General features: G+C 46.5%; 1 protein-coding gene across 2 annotated transcripts in view; it reads left to right on the top strand.

Annotated features, from left to right (window-relative positions):
* The window catches only part of bbx (BBX high mobility group box domain containing), a 166,666-nt gene that overhangs the window by 133,944 nt on the left and 12,502 nt on the right, over window positions 1-20,220 (top strand). For both annotated transcript variants that reach the window (XM_033033367.1, XM_033033368.1), the window contains exons 9-11: window positions 9,404-9,542; window positions 11,550-11,698; window positions 19,952-20,134. In XM_033033367.1, coding sequence (XP_032889258.1) covers window positions 9,404-9,542; window positions 11,550-11,698; window positions 19,952-20,134 — 471 coding nt within the window. The remainder of the gene's footprint in view (window positions 1-9,403; window positions 9,543-11,549; window positions 11,699-19,951; window positions 20,135-20,220) is intronic.

The following is a 20,220-nucleotide window of genomic DNA, read 5'->3' on the forward strand; positions in this document are numbered from 1 at the left end:
GCAGTCGATGTGTCTGCCAGTAGTGGTGGCCAATCCCAGGCAAGTCAATGCAGTCATCTCCTCAATGAAATCAGAGTGAATCATCCGTTTATTGAGCAGGAAACATGCAGAGATCTGCTGCAGACCCTCGTACTGTTCCTGTGACCAGGACATCGAGTCTTAACATGCCTTGTCCTCAGTGAGGGAGAAGTCCAGTGCAAATCCACACGGCAAAGGCCTACACACATGAGCTACACATACATTGTTGGTCACAGGCCCCGGTTGCATGTGGTGTCTCTGCAGACTCTGGGAGGGTTTTTTATTCCCAGGGCAACTCCTTGCCTCCTGATAGTTTGCTCCAGATGCCAGCATCTGCCTCTCTCGTGCCTGCTGTTATTTTGATGCACCCTGTGGACTTTGGAAGGTGTTCAGCAGCCTACATCGGTTCTGAAGCCACCCAGTCAGTTATCCTAGTGTTAGCTGAGTGTTCCCTTAAATACCACAGAGAACAAACAAGAACATTGTGCTCCTCATTGCACAGGGACTGTTCCAGATGGCTATAGGCTGTAACTTGGAACTGTAGTTCATGTTGCTCAGAGTGGAAGTGGATATTGGAAACCATCAAGGATAATGTTATGCATTGCCCCCAGAAGTACCCAGTCTGCCCTGTGAGGGGCACTCTTTCACTGGTTTATGTGGATCAATGAATGTAGCTCAGCTAACAATGCCAACTGGCGCAGCGGTAGAGCCACTGCCTTACAGCACCAGTGACCCCGGTTCAATCCTGACCACGGGTGGGATTATCCTACGGAGTTTGTACGTTCTCCACATTAACTATGTGGGTTTGCTCCGAGATCTTCGGTTTTCTTCCACACTTCACAGACGTATGGGTTTGGTATAAATGTAAATTGTCCCCAATGAGCGTTGGATAGTATAATTGACCTGTCCCACTTAGGCGACTACAGGAGACTATGCGGTCGCCAGATGTCCGTGGGTGGTTGCCGGGGAGTCCCCTTCATGGTCGTGAGTAGTTCCCGCATTCTCGGAACTAGTCGCGGCTTCATTCATTTCTCCATGGCGACCTGAATGAAGCCGCCATAGAGAGTAGCGAGAATTCTCGTGACGTAGGTGCAGTGGTCGTGGGTCGCCAGGAGGTCGTGAGTTCTCGTAGGTTGTCGCCGGTGCTGACCGGTGAATTTCATTGCCTCCTTGGGAAACAAAACGTAAACAGTAGTTTTCAGAACCAAGGATAACCGACCGGTAATGTTAATGTCCGCCGAGCTTCACAGCCGTGTATCTCTGGCTTCTTAAAAGTTGTCTCCACTTCTTCTCCCCACACCGTCTCCCCCCTTCTCCCTCCTCTTCCCCCTCTCCGCCCCCTCTTTTAAAGGACTTACGTGACCCTTCCCATACATGGTGCTTTCACCTTCTTAATTACAGCGCCAACCTTCCTGTTCATCGCGGTGTATGTCTGTATCACATTGGCTTTGCACTGTGTGAATTTCACTCAGACAGCGCTCCCCCCGCTTGCCCTGTCCCCCGCCTGCATAACTGGCTGGTGAAGGAAGCGATGTGTGTGTGTGTTCCACTCTGACAGTCGCCGGTTTTTCAGCGACCTGCTACGACTTGACAGTTGCCGGCAGTCGCCTGAAGAATCCCCTAAGTGGGACAGGCCTATAAGTGTGAGGGGATCGTTTGTCCATGCGGACTCAGTGGGCCAAAGGGCCTGTTTCCACGCCATATCTCTAAACTAAACTATACTAAACTAAACTATATATATCCTGTAATGCTCCAACAGTTGTCTGCAATATCTAACCCTCAGCCATTGTCCGGCTCATGGAGATAGAACATAAAACAGGAAAGCACGACAACAGGCCCTTTGGATCACAATGTCCGTGCCAAACATGGTGGCGTTAAACTCATCTGCCTGCGCATAAGTCATTTCCCTCCATTCCCTGCGTGTCCATGTGCCAATCTAAAAGCCTAATAAACGGCACTATCATATCTGCCTCCACCACCACCCCCGGCAGTGTGGTCCAGGCACTCTGTGTTCAAAACAAACTTGCCCTGTATATCTCATTAAAATGTCCCCCTCTCACCTTAAGCTTTTGACATTTCCATCGTGGGGACAAAGGTTCTATCTCCCCTCTCTATGTCTCTCACAATTTTATAAATTTCTATTGAGTCTCCTCTCAGCCTCTGGGGTTTCATAGAAAACAATCTAAATCAGTCCCACATTTTCTCTCCCTGTTGCTGAAACCTTCTAATCCGGGCAGCAATATGGTAAACCCCCTCTCCAAAGTCTCCTCAGTCTTCCTGTGATGGGCCAACTAGCACTGCATGCAGTACTCCAAAACAATTTTTGTTTTGTTTCTTAACTATTCTGCAAATTTTGTTTTCAAGTTTTTTTTTTTGTTGTATTTTTATTAGAAGCAATGTACAGTAGTATAAACCGCGGCATAAGACATAATATACTTCGTGTACAACTTCTTGTTTTAAATTTAACAATAGAAAAGTCACAGAAGAAAGAAAAAGAGAGTAAAGAAAAGAGTAAGGGAAATAGTGATGTGTGAGCCCCTGGAGTACCACTCCTGGAGTACCACTCCTGGAGTACCACTCCTGGAGTACCACTCCTGGAGTACCACTCCTGGAGTTAACAAGTGATAGTTTGTAGAAGAATAGAGAGAAGAAACCCCATAGTTGTAAAAAACAAAAGGGAAAAAAGAAAGAGCGGAAAAACAGAGAAACAGAAATGGGATATACCTACATCATATGTTTGTTTTATTTTAAACGATCAGAATATCAGGATTGCTCAAAATTAGGAATGGGGGGGCGAACAATATATCAGGAACATAACATTATAGAATCGTATTTTAATGTGTAAAACATTAATATATGTAAGTTATCTGTTTTATATCATTGTGTTTATTTGGCAGCCGTGTATTCACAAGAAAAAAAATATTGACAGAGATAAATATAACTTCTGTCTTTCTGTTCAATTTGAATGGGTTGTTTAATAGTTTAGGGCCTGTCCCACTGTGGGGAGCTAATTTGCGAGTTTCGTGGAGTTTAGGAGAGTGTCATGATCTTGTTGTATCGCCAAAGTAGCACACTCCCTATGACCTCCTTCGACTATGTAGAGAACCTCCTACGAATATGTAGAAGATCTCCTTCGACCTCCTTCGACTATGTTGAAGACTGGCTTCGACTAGCTACGATTTACTCGCCAATTCTCTCTGTTAAATTGGGCACCAAATAGTGGAGAGTGAAGATGACTTCCTTCGACTATACTAACACTGTCTACGACTATCCTCGACTACCTTCGACTACCCTCGATTACCTATGAATAGCATGCCGACCTACTACGACCTACGACTAAACCCACGAGTAAAAAAATATCAATTTTTTCCCGTGCCGACCAATTTTTACTCGCGGACGATTTTTCAGCATACTAAATAATTCTCCTCGACCAAACTGAGGCCGCGAGTATGGGGGAACTTCTCTCGAATCATGAAGGAGAGTTACAGTGACTTCCTAGGACCACGTGTCGACCATGCTGCGAGTTTGTGACGAGCGCAAACTCTTCCAAACGTGGCCCCTTGGGCAAGAGTGACCATAATATGGTTGAGTTCTTCATTAGGATGGAGAGTGACATTGTTAATTCAGAAACAAGGGTCCTGAACTTAAAGAAAGGTAACTTTGAGGGTATGAGACGTGAATTGGCCAAGATAGACTGGCGATTGATTCTTAATGGGTTGACGGTGGATATGCAATGGAAGGCATTTAAAGACTGCATGGATGAACTACAACAATTGTTCATCCCAGTTTGGCAAAAAAATAAATCGGGGAAGGTAGTGCATCCGTGGATAACAAGGGAAATCAGGGATAGTATCAAAACAAAAGATGAAGCGTACAAATTAACCAGAAAAAGCAGCCTACCAGAGGACTGGGAGAAATTCAGAGACCAGCAGAGGAGGACAAAGGGCTTAATTAGGAAAGGGAAAATAGATTATGAAAGAAAACTGGCAGGGAACATAAAAATTGACTGCAAAAGCTTTTATAGATATGTGAAGAGAAAAAGATTAGTTAAAACAAATGTAGGTCCCTTGCAGTCAGAAACGGGTGAATTGATCATGGGGAACAAGGACATGGCAGACCAATTGAATAACTACTTTGGTTCTGTCTTCACTAAGGAAGACATAAATAATCTGCCAGAAATAGCAGGGGACCGGGGGTCAAATGAGATGGAGGAACTGAGTGAAATCCAGGTTAGCCGGAAGTGGTGTTAGGTAAATTGAATGGATTAAAGGCCGATAAATCCCCAGGGCCAGATAGGCTGCATCCCAGAGTACTTAAGGAAGTAGCCCCAGAAATAGTGGATGCATTAGTGATAATTTTTCAAAACTCTTTAAATTCTGGAGTAGTTCCTGAGGATTGGAGGGTAGCTAATGTAACACCACTTTTTAAAAAGGGAGGGAGAGAGAAAACGGGGAATTACAGACCAGTTAGTCTAACGTCGGTAGTGGGGAAACTGCTAGAATCAGTTATTAAAGATGGGATAGCAGCACATTTGGAAAGTGGTGAAATCATTGGACAAAGTCAGCATGGATTTATGAAGGGTAAATCATGTCTGACGAATCTTATAGAATTTTTCGAGGATGTAACTAGTAGAGTGGATAAGGGAAGAACCAGTGGATGTGTTATATCTGGACTTTCAGAAGGCTTTCGACAAGGTCCCACATAAGAGATTAGTATACAAACTTAAAGCACACGGTATTGGGGGTTCAGTATTGATGTGGATAGAGAACTGGCTGGCAGACAGGAAGCAAAGAGTAGGAGTAAACGGGTCCTTTTCACAATGGCAGGCAGTGACTAGTGGGGTACCGCAAGGCTCAGTTCTGGGACCCCAGCTATTTACGATATATATTAATGATTTGGACGAGGGAATTGAATGCAACATCTCCAAGTTTGCGGATGACACGAAGCTGGGGGGCAGTGTTAGCTGTGAGGAGGATGCTAGGAGGCTGCAAGGTGACTTGGATAGGCTGGGTGAGTGGGCAAATGCATGGCAGATGCAGTATAATGTGGATAAATGTGAGGTTATCCACTTTGGTGGCAAAAACAGGAAAGTGGATTATTATCTGAATGGTGGCCGATTAGGAAAGGGGGAGATGCAACGAGACCTGGGTGTCATGGTACACCAGTCATTAAAAGTAGGCATGCAGGTGCAGCAGGCAGTGAAGAAGGCGAATGGTATGTTAGCATTCATAGCAAAAGGATTTGAGTATAGGAGCAGGGAGGTTCTACTGCAGTTGTACAGGGTCTTGGTGAGACCACACCTGGAGTATTGCGTACAGTTTTGGTCTCCTAATCTGAGGAAAGACATTCTTGCCATAGAGGGAGTACAGAGAAGGTTCACCAGACTGATTCCTGGGATGTCAGGACTTTAATATGAAGAAAGACTGGATAGACTCGGTTTGTACTCGCTAGAATTTAGAAGATTGAGGGGGGATCTTATAGAAACTTACAAAATTCTTAAGGGGTTGGACGGGCTAGATGCAGGAAGATTGTTCCCGATGTTGGGGAAGTCCAGAACAAGGGGTCACAGTTTAAGGATAAGGGGGAAATCTTTTAGGACCGAGATGAGGAAAACTTTTTTCACACAGAGAGTGGTGAATCTCTGGAATTCTCTCCCGCAGAAGGTAGTTGAGGCCAGTTCATTGGCTATATTTAAGAGGGAGTTAGATGTGGCCCTTGTGGCAAAAGGGATCAGGGGGTATGGAGAGAAGGCAGGTACAGGATACTGAGTTGGATGATCAGCCATGATCATATTGAATGGCGGTGCAGGCTCGAAGGGCCGAATGGCCTACTCCTGCACCTATTTTCTATGTTTCTATGACAGGCCCTTTACTGTTTCAGTGAACTTCAATTATTGATACTGGAAATCCATGTTGTCACTGAGTGGCGGTGAAATTGGTGTTTACCACTTTATACATGGCACCCTGCCACTCCACGGCTCACAGCAGATTCTCCCATTCACAGGACAGCTCCGACCCCAATCCAGAGCAAATCATAAAGCGCTGGAGCTCCTCAGCGTTTTCCTCGCCTCCCATTTCTCCCAGCTCAACCTGACAAAAAAAAAAATCACTGGTCTCATCGTTATTTTGGGCTTGCATTGCTTCTTCAAAAACCTATCTAAACTGGGATTTAGTAACAAGGAACTGTAGATGCTGGTTTATAAATAAAGGCACAAAGTGTTGGAGTAACACAGCCGGTCGGGCAGCATGTCTGGAGAACTTGGACATGTGATGTTTTGGGTTGGGACCCTTCTTCAGGCTGATTGTGGGGGTGGGGGGGTGGAAGGCTGGACTAGAGGTGGGGCAGGACAAATTCTGGCGAGTGATAAGTGGGTACAAGTGGGGGGGGGGGATGATAGGCAGATGGTTGGACAAAGGCCAGAGATGAAGAGACTGAAGGTGTTGGGTAAGGATCGAAGTTCTGCCAATTGTGAAGCCAGAGGAAAAGATGTGGGTGGAGGGGAGAAATGGGTGTGAGTCCAGTAGGGGCATTGAGAGGTGAGGGGAGGGGGGGGGGGTGTAATTGTGTAGGAAGGAACATCAGATGCTGGTTTAAACCGAAGATAGACACAAAAAGCTGCAGTAACTCAGCGGGACAGGCAGCATCTCTGGAGAGAAGGAATGGGCGACATTTCGGGTCGAGACTCTTCTTCAGGGTCTCGACACGAAACGTCAACCATTCCTTCTCTCCAGAGATGCTGCCTGTCCCGCTGAGTTACTGCAGCTTTTTGTGTCTATCTTCGGGGGAATGTAATTCACTGGGACTCTTGGATGATGAACCTAGGTCAGAGAAATTCAATGGAATTAAAGTTTGTGATCAGTAGATGGCAGCATTGGCAAGATTGTCACAAGAATATTTTCCGTGTGATCAGTCGCTTCTAAGGACTCGGTCCGAAAGGAATGCAGTGTGGATGTGTCGTGCTCTGTACTGGCATCTGTTATTGATGTAGAGGTGGTGACATTATCTTTGAGATGTATCAGCCTAGGAGATTGTAGTTTTAGCTAGAGTTCATAACGGTAGAATTACAACTGACTTCATCAGCCAGAAAGTGGAGGACAAAACAAATACAGCCGTCTCGGCCTTTTCTTGATGAGCCATCACTGGTGATAGGATGGTTCAGTTGCCTGATAACTGCTGGGAAGAAAATATCCCTGACTCTGGAGGTGTGGGTTTTCACACCTCTGTGCCTCTTACCTGATGAGAGAAGGGAGAAGAAGGAGTGGCCGGGGTGAGACTGGTCCTTGATTATGCTGCTGGCCTTGCCGAGGCAGCGTGAAGTGTAGATGGAGTCGACGGAAGGGAGGTGCTTTGTGCGATGGTCTGAACTGCGTCCGCGATTCTCTGCAATTTCTTGCGGTCTCGGATGGAGCTGTTCCCAAACCGTGTTGTGATACATCCCGGTAAAATGCTGTCTGTGGAGCATCTGTAGAAGTTGGTGGGAGTTGTTGGGGACATGCTGAAATACCTAAGCCTTCAAAGGAAGTCGAGGCAATGGTGTGTTTTCTTGGCCATTGCTTCTATATGGGTGGACCTGGACAAGTTGCTGGTGATATTTACTCCTAGGAACTTGATGCTCTCAACCATCTCTGAATTGGGGCCGTGATCGTATGATGTGTGTACTGCTTCGCTCCCCGGAGTCGATCACAATCTCTGTCTTGCTGACATTGAGGAAATGTTTTTTCTCTTTGTACGATGTTCTCAATCTCCTTCCTGTATCTCCGTCTCGTCATTATTTGATATATAAACCACGACGATGGTGTCTTCTGTAAACTTATAAATTGAGTTGGATTTGCACTTGGCTGCCCAGTCATGAGTGTATCAGGAGTAGAGAAGGGGGCTGAGAACGCATCCGTGCAGAGCACCAGTGTTCAGGATTATTATAGAGGACGATTTGTCCCTTATCCTCACTTGCGGCCTGTTGAGATATAAATGGAGTCAATGGAAGGGTCTTACTGTATCCGACTACATTTTATCTCTGTTTGCTTTGTTGTTACCTTCTCCCAACTAACGATGATCTATTCTACATTTTCCTTGATCTCCATTCCCTTTGTCCTGTTTTCACACCTTACACTTCCTTATCTATGCACTTCCTTATATATGTAGCTCCTACTCCCCTGACATCAGTCTGAAGAAGGGTCTCGACCCGAAAAGTCACCCATTCCTTCTCTCCAGAGATGCTGCCTCTCCTGCTGAGTTACTCCAGCATTTTGTGTCTCTCTTTAATGGAAGGGAGGTAGGTTTGTGTGATGGTTCACATTTCGCTGCAATTTTTTCCGGTCGTGGGTGAAACCAAGTATCCTGAAAAAATGCTTTGTATGGCGCATCTGTAGAAGTTGGTGAGAGTTGTTAGGGGGGACATGCCGAACTGCCTGAGCCTTCCAAGGAAGCTGCCAGCAGTTATTGGTTCTCAGAGGGTTAGCTGACGTTTAGATGGGAAGAGCTGTGCAGATCTGACACAAAACTGCAGGCGTTCAGATCCTAATTCCAAAGCAGTGATTGTAATTAATGTTTTCTGTCGAATATATTGTATAGAGTGCTGTTCATTAAAGGCCAGACTAATTTACAGTTTGCAAAATTCATGTTTGAATTCCGAGCCTCTTATTCCCTGAATCTCAACTGTTCGTTACAAGAAAAAGCCTTTGACGTTGGCTCAGTTGGAGATCATAAGGTGATAGGAGCAGAATTAGGCCATTTGGCCCATCAAGTCTATTCCACCATCCAATCATGGCTGATCTTTCTTTCCTAACTCCATTCCCCTGCCTTCTCCCCATAACCTCTGACACCCGTACTAATCAAGAATCTATCTGTCTCTGCCTTAAATATACCCACTGACTTGGCCTCCACAACCTTGTGTGGCAAAGAATTCCACAGATTCACCACCTCAGTGATGTGGGCAAGGCCAATCATGGAATGTTCACACTGGGTTTTGACGAGCCAGTCATGGTGGCGCAGCGGTAGAGTTGCTGCCTTACAGCGAATGCAGCGCCGGAGACCCGGGTTCTATCCCAATTACGGGTGCTGTATGTCCAGAGTTTGTACGTTCTCCCCGTGACCTGCGTGGATTTTCTCCGAGATCTTCGGCTTCCTCTCACATTCCAAAGACGTACAGGTTTGTAGGTTAATTGGCTTGATAAGTGTATAAATTGTCCCTAGTGGGTGTAGGATAGTGTTAATGTGCGGGGATCGCTGGTCGACGCGGACCCGGTGGGCCAATGAGCCTGTTTCCGCGCTGTATCTCTAAAATCTAAACTAAAGCCAGGGTCACTCAGGTGGCCTGTTATCATTCCGCATAGCGCTGTGATTTCTACACCTACACCGGTCAGAAATATATTTATCATACTTTCAGGCAAGAAAGCTTCAGGGAAAGGGGGTTCCTCGGATCACGAAGGATGTTGGAAGGAGGAAGAGTGGACGTTTTCAAATGTGGGGAGCAGTGGAACCAAAAAGTTGAAGAAATTAAAACCGAAAGACGAATCGGCTCTTGGGTAAGAAGCCTGTTTATTTTCCGTTTCCCTCCACACTACTAACCAGCCATCTACCTGGTCAGCTGTCTGCCACTGACTCAATCAGCAGATGGATTCATGTGGCCAGCGATCATTCGAGTCTAATTGTAAAATAGTGAAGTGAACATTGCTGGTGTTTGGTTTTCAGTGGGCCTTGAGAGGAATGACATTGTTCGACAATCAGTCTCTCTCTTTATTGCTTCATGCTGCAATCGACACCTCTTATTATGTGATCTTTATCCACAAAATTGAAAGTCAGCTTTTAGAAAACAGTACTTTCTTTTGTCCACCCAGAATAATGTGTGTGCTCGCTATATTTGCTACCAGAACTCCCCACAGCCATCAGGCTATTAAACCTGGCTCGGACAAAACTCTGATTATTAATAACCACTTTCTGTTATTTGCACTTTACCAGTTTATTTATTCATGTGTGTATATATTTATATCATGGTACATGGACACATCTATCTGTTTTGTAGTAAATGCCTACTATTTTCTGTGTGCTTAAGCAAAGCAAGAATTTCATTGTCCTATACAGGGACACATGACAATAAACTCACTTGAACTTGAACTTGAACTCAGTTAAAGGTCAGAGAAATACTTGCAGTGTTTTATTATGTTTCACTATTGCCAGTAACTTCTCTAATCTTACCTATTTTGTGAATATGTTATGTAATTTTTTACATGTTTTAATAACCAAGCACCTATACAATTAGAGTCTGTTATTTTACGAGAGAATTAGTGAAAGCATCCCCTTCCCCGCAGTGAAGAAAGCGAATGGCATGTTGGCCTTTATAACAAGAGGAATCGAATATAGGAGCAAAGAGGTTCTTCTGCAGTTGTACAGAGCCCTAGTGAGACCACATCTGGAGTATTGTGTGCAGTTTTGGTCCCCTAATTTGAGGAAGGATATTTTTGCTATTGAGGGAGTGCAGCGTAGGTTTACAAGGTTAATTCCCGGGATGGCGGGACTGTCATATGCTGAAAGAATGGAGTAGCTGGGCTTGTACACTCTGGAGTTCAGAAGGATGAAAGGGTATCTCATTGAAACATATAAGATTGTTAAGGGCTTGGACACGCTAGAGGCAAGAAACATGTTCCCGATGTTGGGGGAGTCCAGAACCAGGGGCCACAGTTTAAGAATAAGGAGTAAGCCATTTAAAACGGAGACAAGGAAACACTTATTCTCACAGAGAGTTGTGAGTCTGTGGAATTCTCTGCCTCAGAGGGCGGTGGAAGCTGGTTCTCTGGATGCTTTCAAGTGAGAGCTAGATAGGGCTCTTAAAAATAGCGGAGTCAGGGGATATGGGGAGAAGGCAGGGACGGGGTACTGATTGGGGATGAGCCAGCACCGCCATGATCACATTGAATGGCGGTGTCCTCCTGCACCTATTGTCTTGTCAGGGTGAGGGACACTCTGCCATTGACGTGCTATATAGACCATGTATTGAGTAAGATCAAGGGGTTTGATCCTGACTGTCTATACGGAGTTTGTACGTTCAGTTCTCCCCTTGACCTGCGTGGGTTTTCTCCGGGTGCTCCGGTTTCCTCCCACGCTCCAAAGACGTTCAGGTTTGTAGGTTAATTGGCTTGGTAGAATTGTAACTTGTCCCGAGTGTGTGTATGGGATAGTGTCAATGTGCGGGGATCGCTGGTCTGCGCACACCCAGTGGACTGAAGGGCCTGTTTCGGTACTGTATCTCTAAACTGAACTGAACTAGTAGAATATGAACTAAAATAGAGTCCAACAGAACTTAATTATTGCTTTGAACTATGCTGTAGTTTCATGATCTGACCAAGATCCCGTTTGACAACTCCCTTTAAAAAAAAGACACCAAGTGCTGGGGTAACTCAGCGGTCAGGCAGCAACTCTGGAGAAGATGGATAGGTGGTGTTTCGTATTGGGACGCTTCTTCAGACTGATTCTTCAAACTAGCCTCTGCAGTTCCCTGTTTTCTCCACTTGACACCTCTCCCTCTCTCCTTCAAGGTTGGGGAACCTAGAGCAGGAGTTTGAAAAGAAGTTCAACAGCCTTCCACAGTACAGCCCGGTGACCTTTGATCGCAAGAACACGACGGTGACGAGGAAAAAGAAGAAGACCAGGAGTGGATCCACTGAGCAGCAGAAATGTGATAAAGGTGAGAGTGGAGCTGACATGGGTCAGGAGGCATTTCACAATGGTCCCTTTCAGAATGGCAGGCAGTGACTAGTGGGGCACTGCAAGGCCCGGTGCTGGGGCCGCAGCTATTTACAATATCCATTAATGATCTAGATGAAGGGATTAAATGTAACATTAGCAAATTTGCAGATGACATTGTGATCTGTGAGGAGGATGCTATGAGGATGCAGGGTGACTGAGGTTGGGTGAGTGGGCAGATGCATGTGGATAAATTTAATGTGGACATTTTTAATTTAATTAACTAGACTAAGTGGGACCCGTTGGGTCCCATGTTCACACGGGAGGGCTGGTCCCCTGACGCAATATTTCACCTTTCCACCAATTCCAATATTGGTGGCCAGTGGGGGGGGGGGGACTTTCTGGAGAGCTGGTATGGGTGTTGTTGGCTGCAGGGACTACTGGTCTCCAGAGGGCTAGTATGGACATTGTGGGCCAAATGGATTCTTGGGGTGGCAGCTCAGTCCCTCAAGCCTGATGTGCTGGCAGCTCACTAACGGCTGGTGGGCTGGCAGTTGACTCACGGCTATTCCTTGAAATTCCATTTCAAGCAGGGTGCAAGGCCACCAAATTCAAATCCATTTTCCTACCATTTCAAGCAGGGTGCAAGGCCACCAAATTCAAGTGCAGTTTCATACCATTTAAGGAGGGTGCAAGGCCACCAAATTCAAATGCAGTTTCATACCATTTCATGCAGGGTGCAACAACACCACATTCAAATGCAGTTTCATACCATTTCAAGCAAGGTGAAACTACCATAAAACCACACAAAACACCACACTCACAGTTCAGTAGACATTCAGTGTGTTCAGTTGATTCACAGCTCAGACAGAGTTGTGACCTCTCCCTCCCCCATCATACAGAAACTGAGCCACACCCACACTTCCGGGTTTTATAATCCCTCCCCCTTCCACCGGAAAAGGTTTGGCCTTCATGGCGTGATTGACAGGAGAGAGATTCTCAACATTTTTTAAACACTAATAACACTTTTATTTTTCATTGATGGGAAGAATCATCTGCACCTGATCAGCAGAGGGGGACTGAGTAAGATGGGCAAAAATCACAGCCATAAGTGGTAGCGTTTTACCTAAAATTAATATAGTGCAAAATGGAAGTTGTCAAGTTTAGCCAAAGAGCCATTAGCAGTGCATTTTCAACTTCAACAACCCAAAGAGCCATTAGCAGTGGATTTTTACCTTCAACAGCCCAAAGAGCCATTAGCAGTGCATTTTTACCTTCAACAACCCAAAGAGCCATTAGCAGTGCATTTTTACCTTCAACAGCCCAAAGAGCCATTAGCAGTGCATTTTTAACTTCAACAACCCAAAGAACCATTAGCAGTGCATTTTACCTTCAACAACCCAAAGAGCCATTAGCAGTGCATTTCACCTTCAACAACCCAAAGAGCCATTAGCAGTGCATTTTCACCTTCAACAACCCAAAGAGCCATTAGCAGTGCATTTTTACCTTCAACAACCCAAAGAGCCATTAGCAGTGCATTTTAACCCTCAACAACCCAAAGAGCCATTAGCAGTGTATTTTTACCTTCAACAACCCAAAGAGCCATTAGCAGTGTATTTTTACTTCAACCCAACCATATTTTCATTTTCAAATCACATTAAGGGCACTCACAGTTGAGTAGACATGTGTTCAGTGTTATTCAGAGCTCAGAGAGATGTGAACCTCTGGCTTCCTCCATTTTGCAGAGACTGAGTGAGGCACACCACTTCCTGGTTTTATAGTCCCTCCCCCTCCCTCCAGCAGGGGCAGCAGAGAGAATGGCAAATTATTAAAAAACATTAATATCTCTCTGATTTTTCATCGATAGGAAAAATCCTCCGGTCCCGTAAGGGGGAGGAGGGCTCTGAGCGAGGTGACCAAAAATGACGGCCGTAGGCGGCGGCGTTCTCTCGGATATCGCAGCACAGTGGGCCAAAAGCGGTCAAGATCAGACTTTTAGTAATATATCGATAAGGGGGGAAAGGGTAACAAGAGAGAGAGAGAGAGTGGGGCCCCTCAAGAATCAAAGCGGTCACCTCTGTGTGGAGCCACAGGAGATGGGCAAGGTCCTCAATGAGTATTTCTCCTCTGTATTTACCGAGGAGAAAGACAGTAGGACGGAAGAACTTGGGTCAGTCAATGGAAGTGTCTTGAGAGCAGTCAGTGTTTCGGTCGAAGAGCTGCTGAAGGTACTGTCGTGTATGAAGGTAGACATATCTCCAGGACCTGAACAATTATATCCGAGGACATTGTGGGAAACAGGAGAGAAAATTGCCGGAGCCCTGGTTGAAATTTACGAGTCGTCTTTTACTACAGGAGAGGTGCCGGAAGACTGGAGGGTGGCAAATGTTGTGCCTCTTTTCAAGAACGGCTGAAGGGAAAATACTGGGAACTATAGGCCAGTGAGCTTAACATCTGTAGTTGGAAAGTTACTGGAGGGTATTCTGAGGGATAGGATATACAGGCATTTGGATGGACAAGGGCTGATTAGGGATAGTCAGCATGGTTTTGTACATGGGAGGTCTTGTCTCACAAATTTGATTCCATTTGTTTTGAAGACGTGACCAAAAAGGTCGATGAGGGCACAGTTGCAGATGTATACATGGATATCAGTAAGATGTTCGACAAGGTTCTGCATGGTGGGCTGCTCTGGAAGGTTAGATCGCATGGGATCCAAGGAGAGATAGCTGAATGGATAGAAAATTGGCTTCATGGAAGGAAGCAGAGGGTGATGGTGGAAGGTTGCTTCTCAGAATGGAGGCCTGTGACTAGTGGTGTGCCTCAATGCTCGGTGCTGGGCCTATTACTGTTTGTCATCTACATCAATGATTTGGATGAGAACATTCATGTTCTAGGGGGCACTGTCCTGTATGGTATGGCTGCCCAGCCTGCAGCTGTCCGTTTTCTCTCTCTTTTTTTTAATTTTTAGTTAGAGTTTTTTGTTCTGGACTTCTAGCCTTTTTTATGTGGGGGGGGGGGGGGGAAGGGGGAAACTGCTTTTCTAGGGTCCCTACCTGGTCGGAGAGGCAGCTTTTCTCCGGGCTGCACCGTCGACCCGTCCTCGCGGCCTACCAGCGGGCCTGGAGCAGCGTTTCCTGTCGGGGACCGCCCAGAACCTCGGCCTCGGCAGCAGCACAGCGCTGGAGCGCTATCGCGGAGCGGGCGATGCCCTACCCGGGTCGCCGCGCTGGAGCTCCGGTGAGCTGAGACCGCCGATAAAAACATCGCGGAGCTGCGGGACTGTGGAGCGGCCAGCCGCGGGTGGCGGCGTTGACTTTTCATCGGGAGCCTGGGATCTCTCAGCGAGATCACCAGTTGTGGAGCTCCATCCGGCGCGGTCTTGTTGGCTTCGGAAGCCGCGGCCTCCAGTACGGAAGCGGCCGTTCCAGGTGTCCCAAGCCGCTGTGAGGATTCTCCCGAAGCTCCATCACCCGGCGAGAACAGCCTGGAACATCGGGACCTCCGTGGAGGCAACTGTGGAGGCCTCAATGGGCCCGACTATGGGTGAACTGGGGATGGGGACTGGACATTGTGCCTTCCCTCATAATGGGAACCATTGTGGGGGGATGTTTTTATGTTTAAATTTATTTATCACTGTTATGTCTGTATTCTTTCTTTATGTGCTACATGGCAAGAAGTATTTCACTGCACCTAGGTGTATGTGACCAATAAAATAACATTTGAACCTTCATGGCAAGATTAGCAAGTTTTCAGATAGTGAAGATGGTTGTGAAAAATTGCAGCAGGATCTTGAGCGATTGACCAGGTGGGCTGAGGAATGGTTGATGGAATTTAATGTAGAGAAATGTGAGGTGTTTTTTGGGAAGTCTGACATGGGCTGGATCTACACAGTGAATGGTAGTGCTCTGGGGACTGTTGTAGAGTAGAGGGATCTAGGAGTACAGGTGCATGGTTCCTTGAAGGTCAAGTTGCAGGTTGGTAAGGTGGTCAAAAAAGCTTTTGTCACTTTGGCCCACATCAGTCAGAGCAGGGGCGGAAAACCCGGGGGCGGGGCAGAGGGGACACGCCCTCCCCCCATGTTTTGAGAGGTGGGGCACATCCCACCAAGTTTTTGTCATCCAGATTTTAAAATCTCCGCTTTCCGCGAGACAGTGGAGGTGGGATTGATGATCGAGGGCGCCGATTGGACGAGAGAGACGTCAGTCAGCAGGCAATGGGGGCGGGACATGATGATTCAGCGCGATGATTGGAGGAGGGAGGAGTGGGGAGGGACTGAGGATAAAGTGCGGTGATTGGAGGAGGGAGACGTGGCACAGACCTGCGCCTCATCCACAGCCAGGATCGATCCCGGCCAGGTCTCCGGCGCTGTCACGTCCCCACCCGAGTGCCCCCCCCACAGATGGCCAGAGAGGTCGGGAGTCAGACGGGCGCGGCGCCCCCAGGCCCACAGCCAGCGCAGAGAAGCAGCGCTAAACCCAGCTCACTCTGCCTGTCCCTCCAGGTGAACCTGCCTGGGCTTGCGGGAAATATGACCAGCGTGGAGAAGCAGCGCTGGTATCCCGTCAGTCCAGCCAGGGCTTGTAGGTTAACCCGGCGTGACAGGCAGAGTTGAGCAGATTGGGGACCAATGCCGTATTTATGCTGTGAGGGGGATAACGGGTGAGGCAGGAAGTTTCTGAGGAAGACAGTTCAGTCAGAGGTTTGGTCCACTGCTGCATTGTTTAGAGGAAAGATGTTGGCTAATCAAGTAGAAGGGTCCAGGGTGGGGCAATAAAAAAAATGTCTTGTAAAATTAAAAATACATTGACCAAGATTAAATTTGTGTCGGTAAGCTGGCAATGAACAAGACGATGTTTGCTCGGAGAGAGAATTTGTCCCCAGTCACCTGTGGAAAACATAAATATTTAATAGTGGCTGCATTCTGAATGCTGGTCCTGTTGAAATCAGTGATGGTTAATTTTGGGAGAATGTGGCAATACTTAGCGGCTAGTAACCATGTACGTTTCACACACGTGGTTGGGAACCAATGTACACCCACTGCTCTCAGTACAGACATGCTCATATTTCTGCTACACTATCAGTTGCAGGAGGGTTTATGGCCTCTTGCAGGCAAATGGGACCAGCCCAAGAAAGCATCTTGGTCGGCTTGGACGGTTAGGGCCAAAGGGCCCACGTCCGTACTGAATGACTGTCAGTCTATGACTTCAGTATGATCTTTGATGACATCCTATTCAAAGTCAATTAAATCTAAACGTTTACATAAAATCAGATACAAAGTGCTGGTGTAACTCAGCGGGTCAGGAACCAACTCTGGGGAACATGGAGATGCTGCTTTATATGTGATGTTAACATATGATGAGCATTTGACGGCACTGGGCCTGTAATCGCTGGAGTTTAGAAAGATGAGAGGGGACTCCATTGAAACTTACCAAATAGTGAAAGGCCTGGATAGAGTGGATGTGGAGAGGATGTTTCCACTAGTGGGAGAGTCTAGGACCGGATTAAAAGGACGTACCTTTAGAAAGGAGATGAGGAGGAATTTCATTACTCTGTGGGTGGTGAATCTGTGGAATTCTTTGCTACAGACGGCTGTGGAGGCCAAGTCAATGGATATTTTTAAATCGCAGATTAACAGGTTCTTGATTAGTAGGGGATTCGGGGGTTATGGGGAGAAGGCAGGAGAATGGGGATGAGAGGGATAGATCAGCCATGATTGAATGCCAGAGTAGACTCGATGGGCCAAACGGCCTAACTCCACTCCTATAACTTATGAACCTATGGATAAGTGACATTTCAGGACAGGTCAGTGTAATGAGACCCGACCTGAAACGTCACATCTCCTTGTTCTCTAGAGCTGCTGCCTGACCTGTTGAGTTAGTCTGGCACTTTGTGTCTTTTTTGTAATCCAGCATCTGCAGTTCCTTGTTTTCCTATCTGTTCACACACGTGACCAGAGCCAATAATGCTGTCATCAGCATGGCTCCCTTTATGAATCATACAGCAGTAGTTAGCTGGTGTTTTGTCCATACACTGCTAGTGACCTGGGCTAATGCAGAATGTGTAAGTATATCTTCATCTTCCACACATTTTGAGTATGAGTTCATCATGTAATCCGGCACCAATTTGAAGGCCTACATTTTATTTTTTAAATATTTTTATTTGTATTTTCGGATCATCTCCATGTCATGAAATAGTCAGCAAGTGTGGACCAATTGGACATTAACTGATCAAGGTGCCAACCAAGATTAATGTTGCTGTCTAGTAAATCTTTCTCACGATGACTCCAGCTTTCGAACCTTCAGAATTATTGTATCGTGTAGGAAGGAACTGCAGATGCTGGTTTACACTGAAGATAGACACAACATGCTGGAGTAATTGTATGGGCCAGCTGCAGTGTTAGAGTTGTACATGTAAATATTCACGGCATGGAGCATGGACACACACTAAACTCCCAGTGCATGTTCCACACACAGAGAGCTACGTACATTTATACTTGTTGATCTAAGTGCCCACTTGAGACTGTTAGGTTGTGCAGTGTGACACTATAATGTGTTGTGTTGTAATTAAATCCATGTAATCGTGCCTAGAATTGTTATGTACGGCACAGTGGTGATAAATTACACAATTTACCAGACCGTCTATGCTTTCAAGTGGAGCGTCATTACAATAGATCACTGCAAGAAACATATTTGTTTTATTTGTTATAGTTCTCACAAGATGGCCCGTCTCATGTTGCCTGTCACAGTGAGTCAATAGCACGGCAGCTTGCAGAGGTAGATCAAACCAAGGCAGAGAAGACCAGGGCAAAATGAGTTTAGAACTGAATTTGAGTTCTCTCCATTGTCGGGAATCTAGGATTAAAAATACGGTATAAAAATCCACTATTTGTGGCAAAATGTACAGATACAAAATGGTTCATTTCAAATAAGAGCATGGAACAGTAAAGCACAGGAACAGGCCCTTCGGCCCACAATGTCCGTGCTGAACATGATGCCAAGACCAACCCTTATCTATCTGAGGCACGGTGGTGCAGTGGTGGAGTTGCTGCCTTACAGCGGCAGAGACCCGGGTTTGATCGCGACTACGGGTGCTGTCTGTACGTAGTTTGTTCGTTCTCCCCGTGACCTGTGTGACTTTTCTCCAAGATCTTCGGTTTCCTTCCAAAGACGCACAGGTTTCTAGGTTAATTAGCTTGGTAAAATTGTGAATTGCCCCCTGGTGTGTGGAGGGTAGTATAAGTATGTCGGTGCAGACTCGGTGGGCCGAAGGGCCTGTTTCTGCGCTGTATCTCTAAACTAAACTAAACTAAAGAAACTAAAACTAAACTATCTGCACATAGTCTATTTCCCTGCACATCCACGTGTCGATCCAAACGTCTCTTAAGCGTATCTGCCTCCACCACCAACCCCGGCAGCAGGTTCCAGGCACCCACAACCGTCTGTGTAAAAACACCTTCTTTAAACTTTGCCTCTCTTATCGTAAAGCAACGCCCTCTAGACTTTGATATTTCCATCCTGGGACAAACGTTCTGACTGTTGGGATGTACCCTGTTGTGTTGCAACTTATAATTTGAGATCAAACAGTTCCTTCAGTTGCAGACAATGTAAAGATTACTACCTATGTGAAGCATTTCTTCAACAAGCCTCACATGCAAACCATTTAGGGGGATCTGGCCATTTAGGTATAAATTGGTAAATTAATACGTGTTAAGAATGGATTGATTGGGCTTATATTCACTGGAATTTAGAAGGATGAGAAGGGATCTTATAGGAACATATAAAATCCTTAAGGGATTGGACAGGCTAGATGCAGGAAATATGTTCCCGATGTTGGGGGAGTCCAGAACCAGGGGTCACAGTTTAAGAATAAGGGGTAGGCCATTTAGGACTGAGATGAGGAAAAGCTTTTTTACCCAGAGAGTTGTGAATCTGTGGAATTCACTGCCGCAGAAGGCAATGGAGGCCAATTCACTGGATGTTTTCAAGAGAGAGTTAGATTTAGCTCTTCGGGCTAACGGAATCAGGGGATATGAGGAGAAAGCAGGAACGGGGTACTGATTTTGGATGATCAGCCATGATCATCTTGAAGGGCGGTACTGGCTCGAAGGGCCGAAGGGCCTACTCCTGCACCTATTTACTATGTTTCTATGTGTACAGTGTCTGTGACCCAACTAATGAAACAGGCTTGGTTCAGGTGGATAGTTCCAGCAATCAGTCGTGTCTGAGATTGAGCCCGCTTGCTTCCTGTGTTTCAGCCATAGTCCCACAAGACAGCAACTCTGAGGACCACGCAGGGAAGGCGGAGCTGGCCGCGGCCGTTCCAAGCCTCCTGGCGGTGACCCAGGAGCCGCTTGTTGGCAGCCAAAAGCGCAAGGCCAGAAGAACCAAGATCACGCACCTGATCCGGACAGCTGACGGAAGATTGTCGCCAGCAGGGGGTGGGTACCTCGCGGCCAGGTCTACGGGGCAGTGTTGGGGGCAGCACAAGCTCTCCGGCGGCTTCTCTGTCGGCTTTGGGCGCCGC

Source organism: Amblyraja radiata, chromosome 14 (genome assembly GCF_010909765.2).
Source record: "Amblyraja radiata isolate CabotCenter1 chromosome 14, sAmbRad1.1.pri, whole genome shotgun sequence".
Lineage (NCBI taxonomy): Eukaryota > Metazoa > Chordata > Chondrichthyes > Rajiformes > Rajidae > Amblyraja > Amblyraja radiata.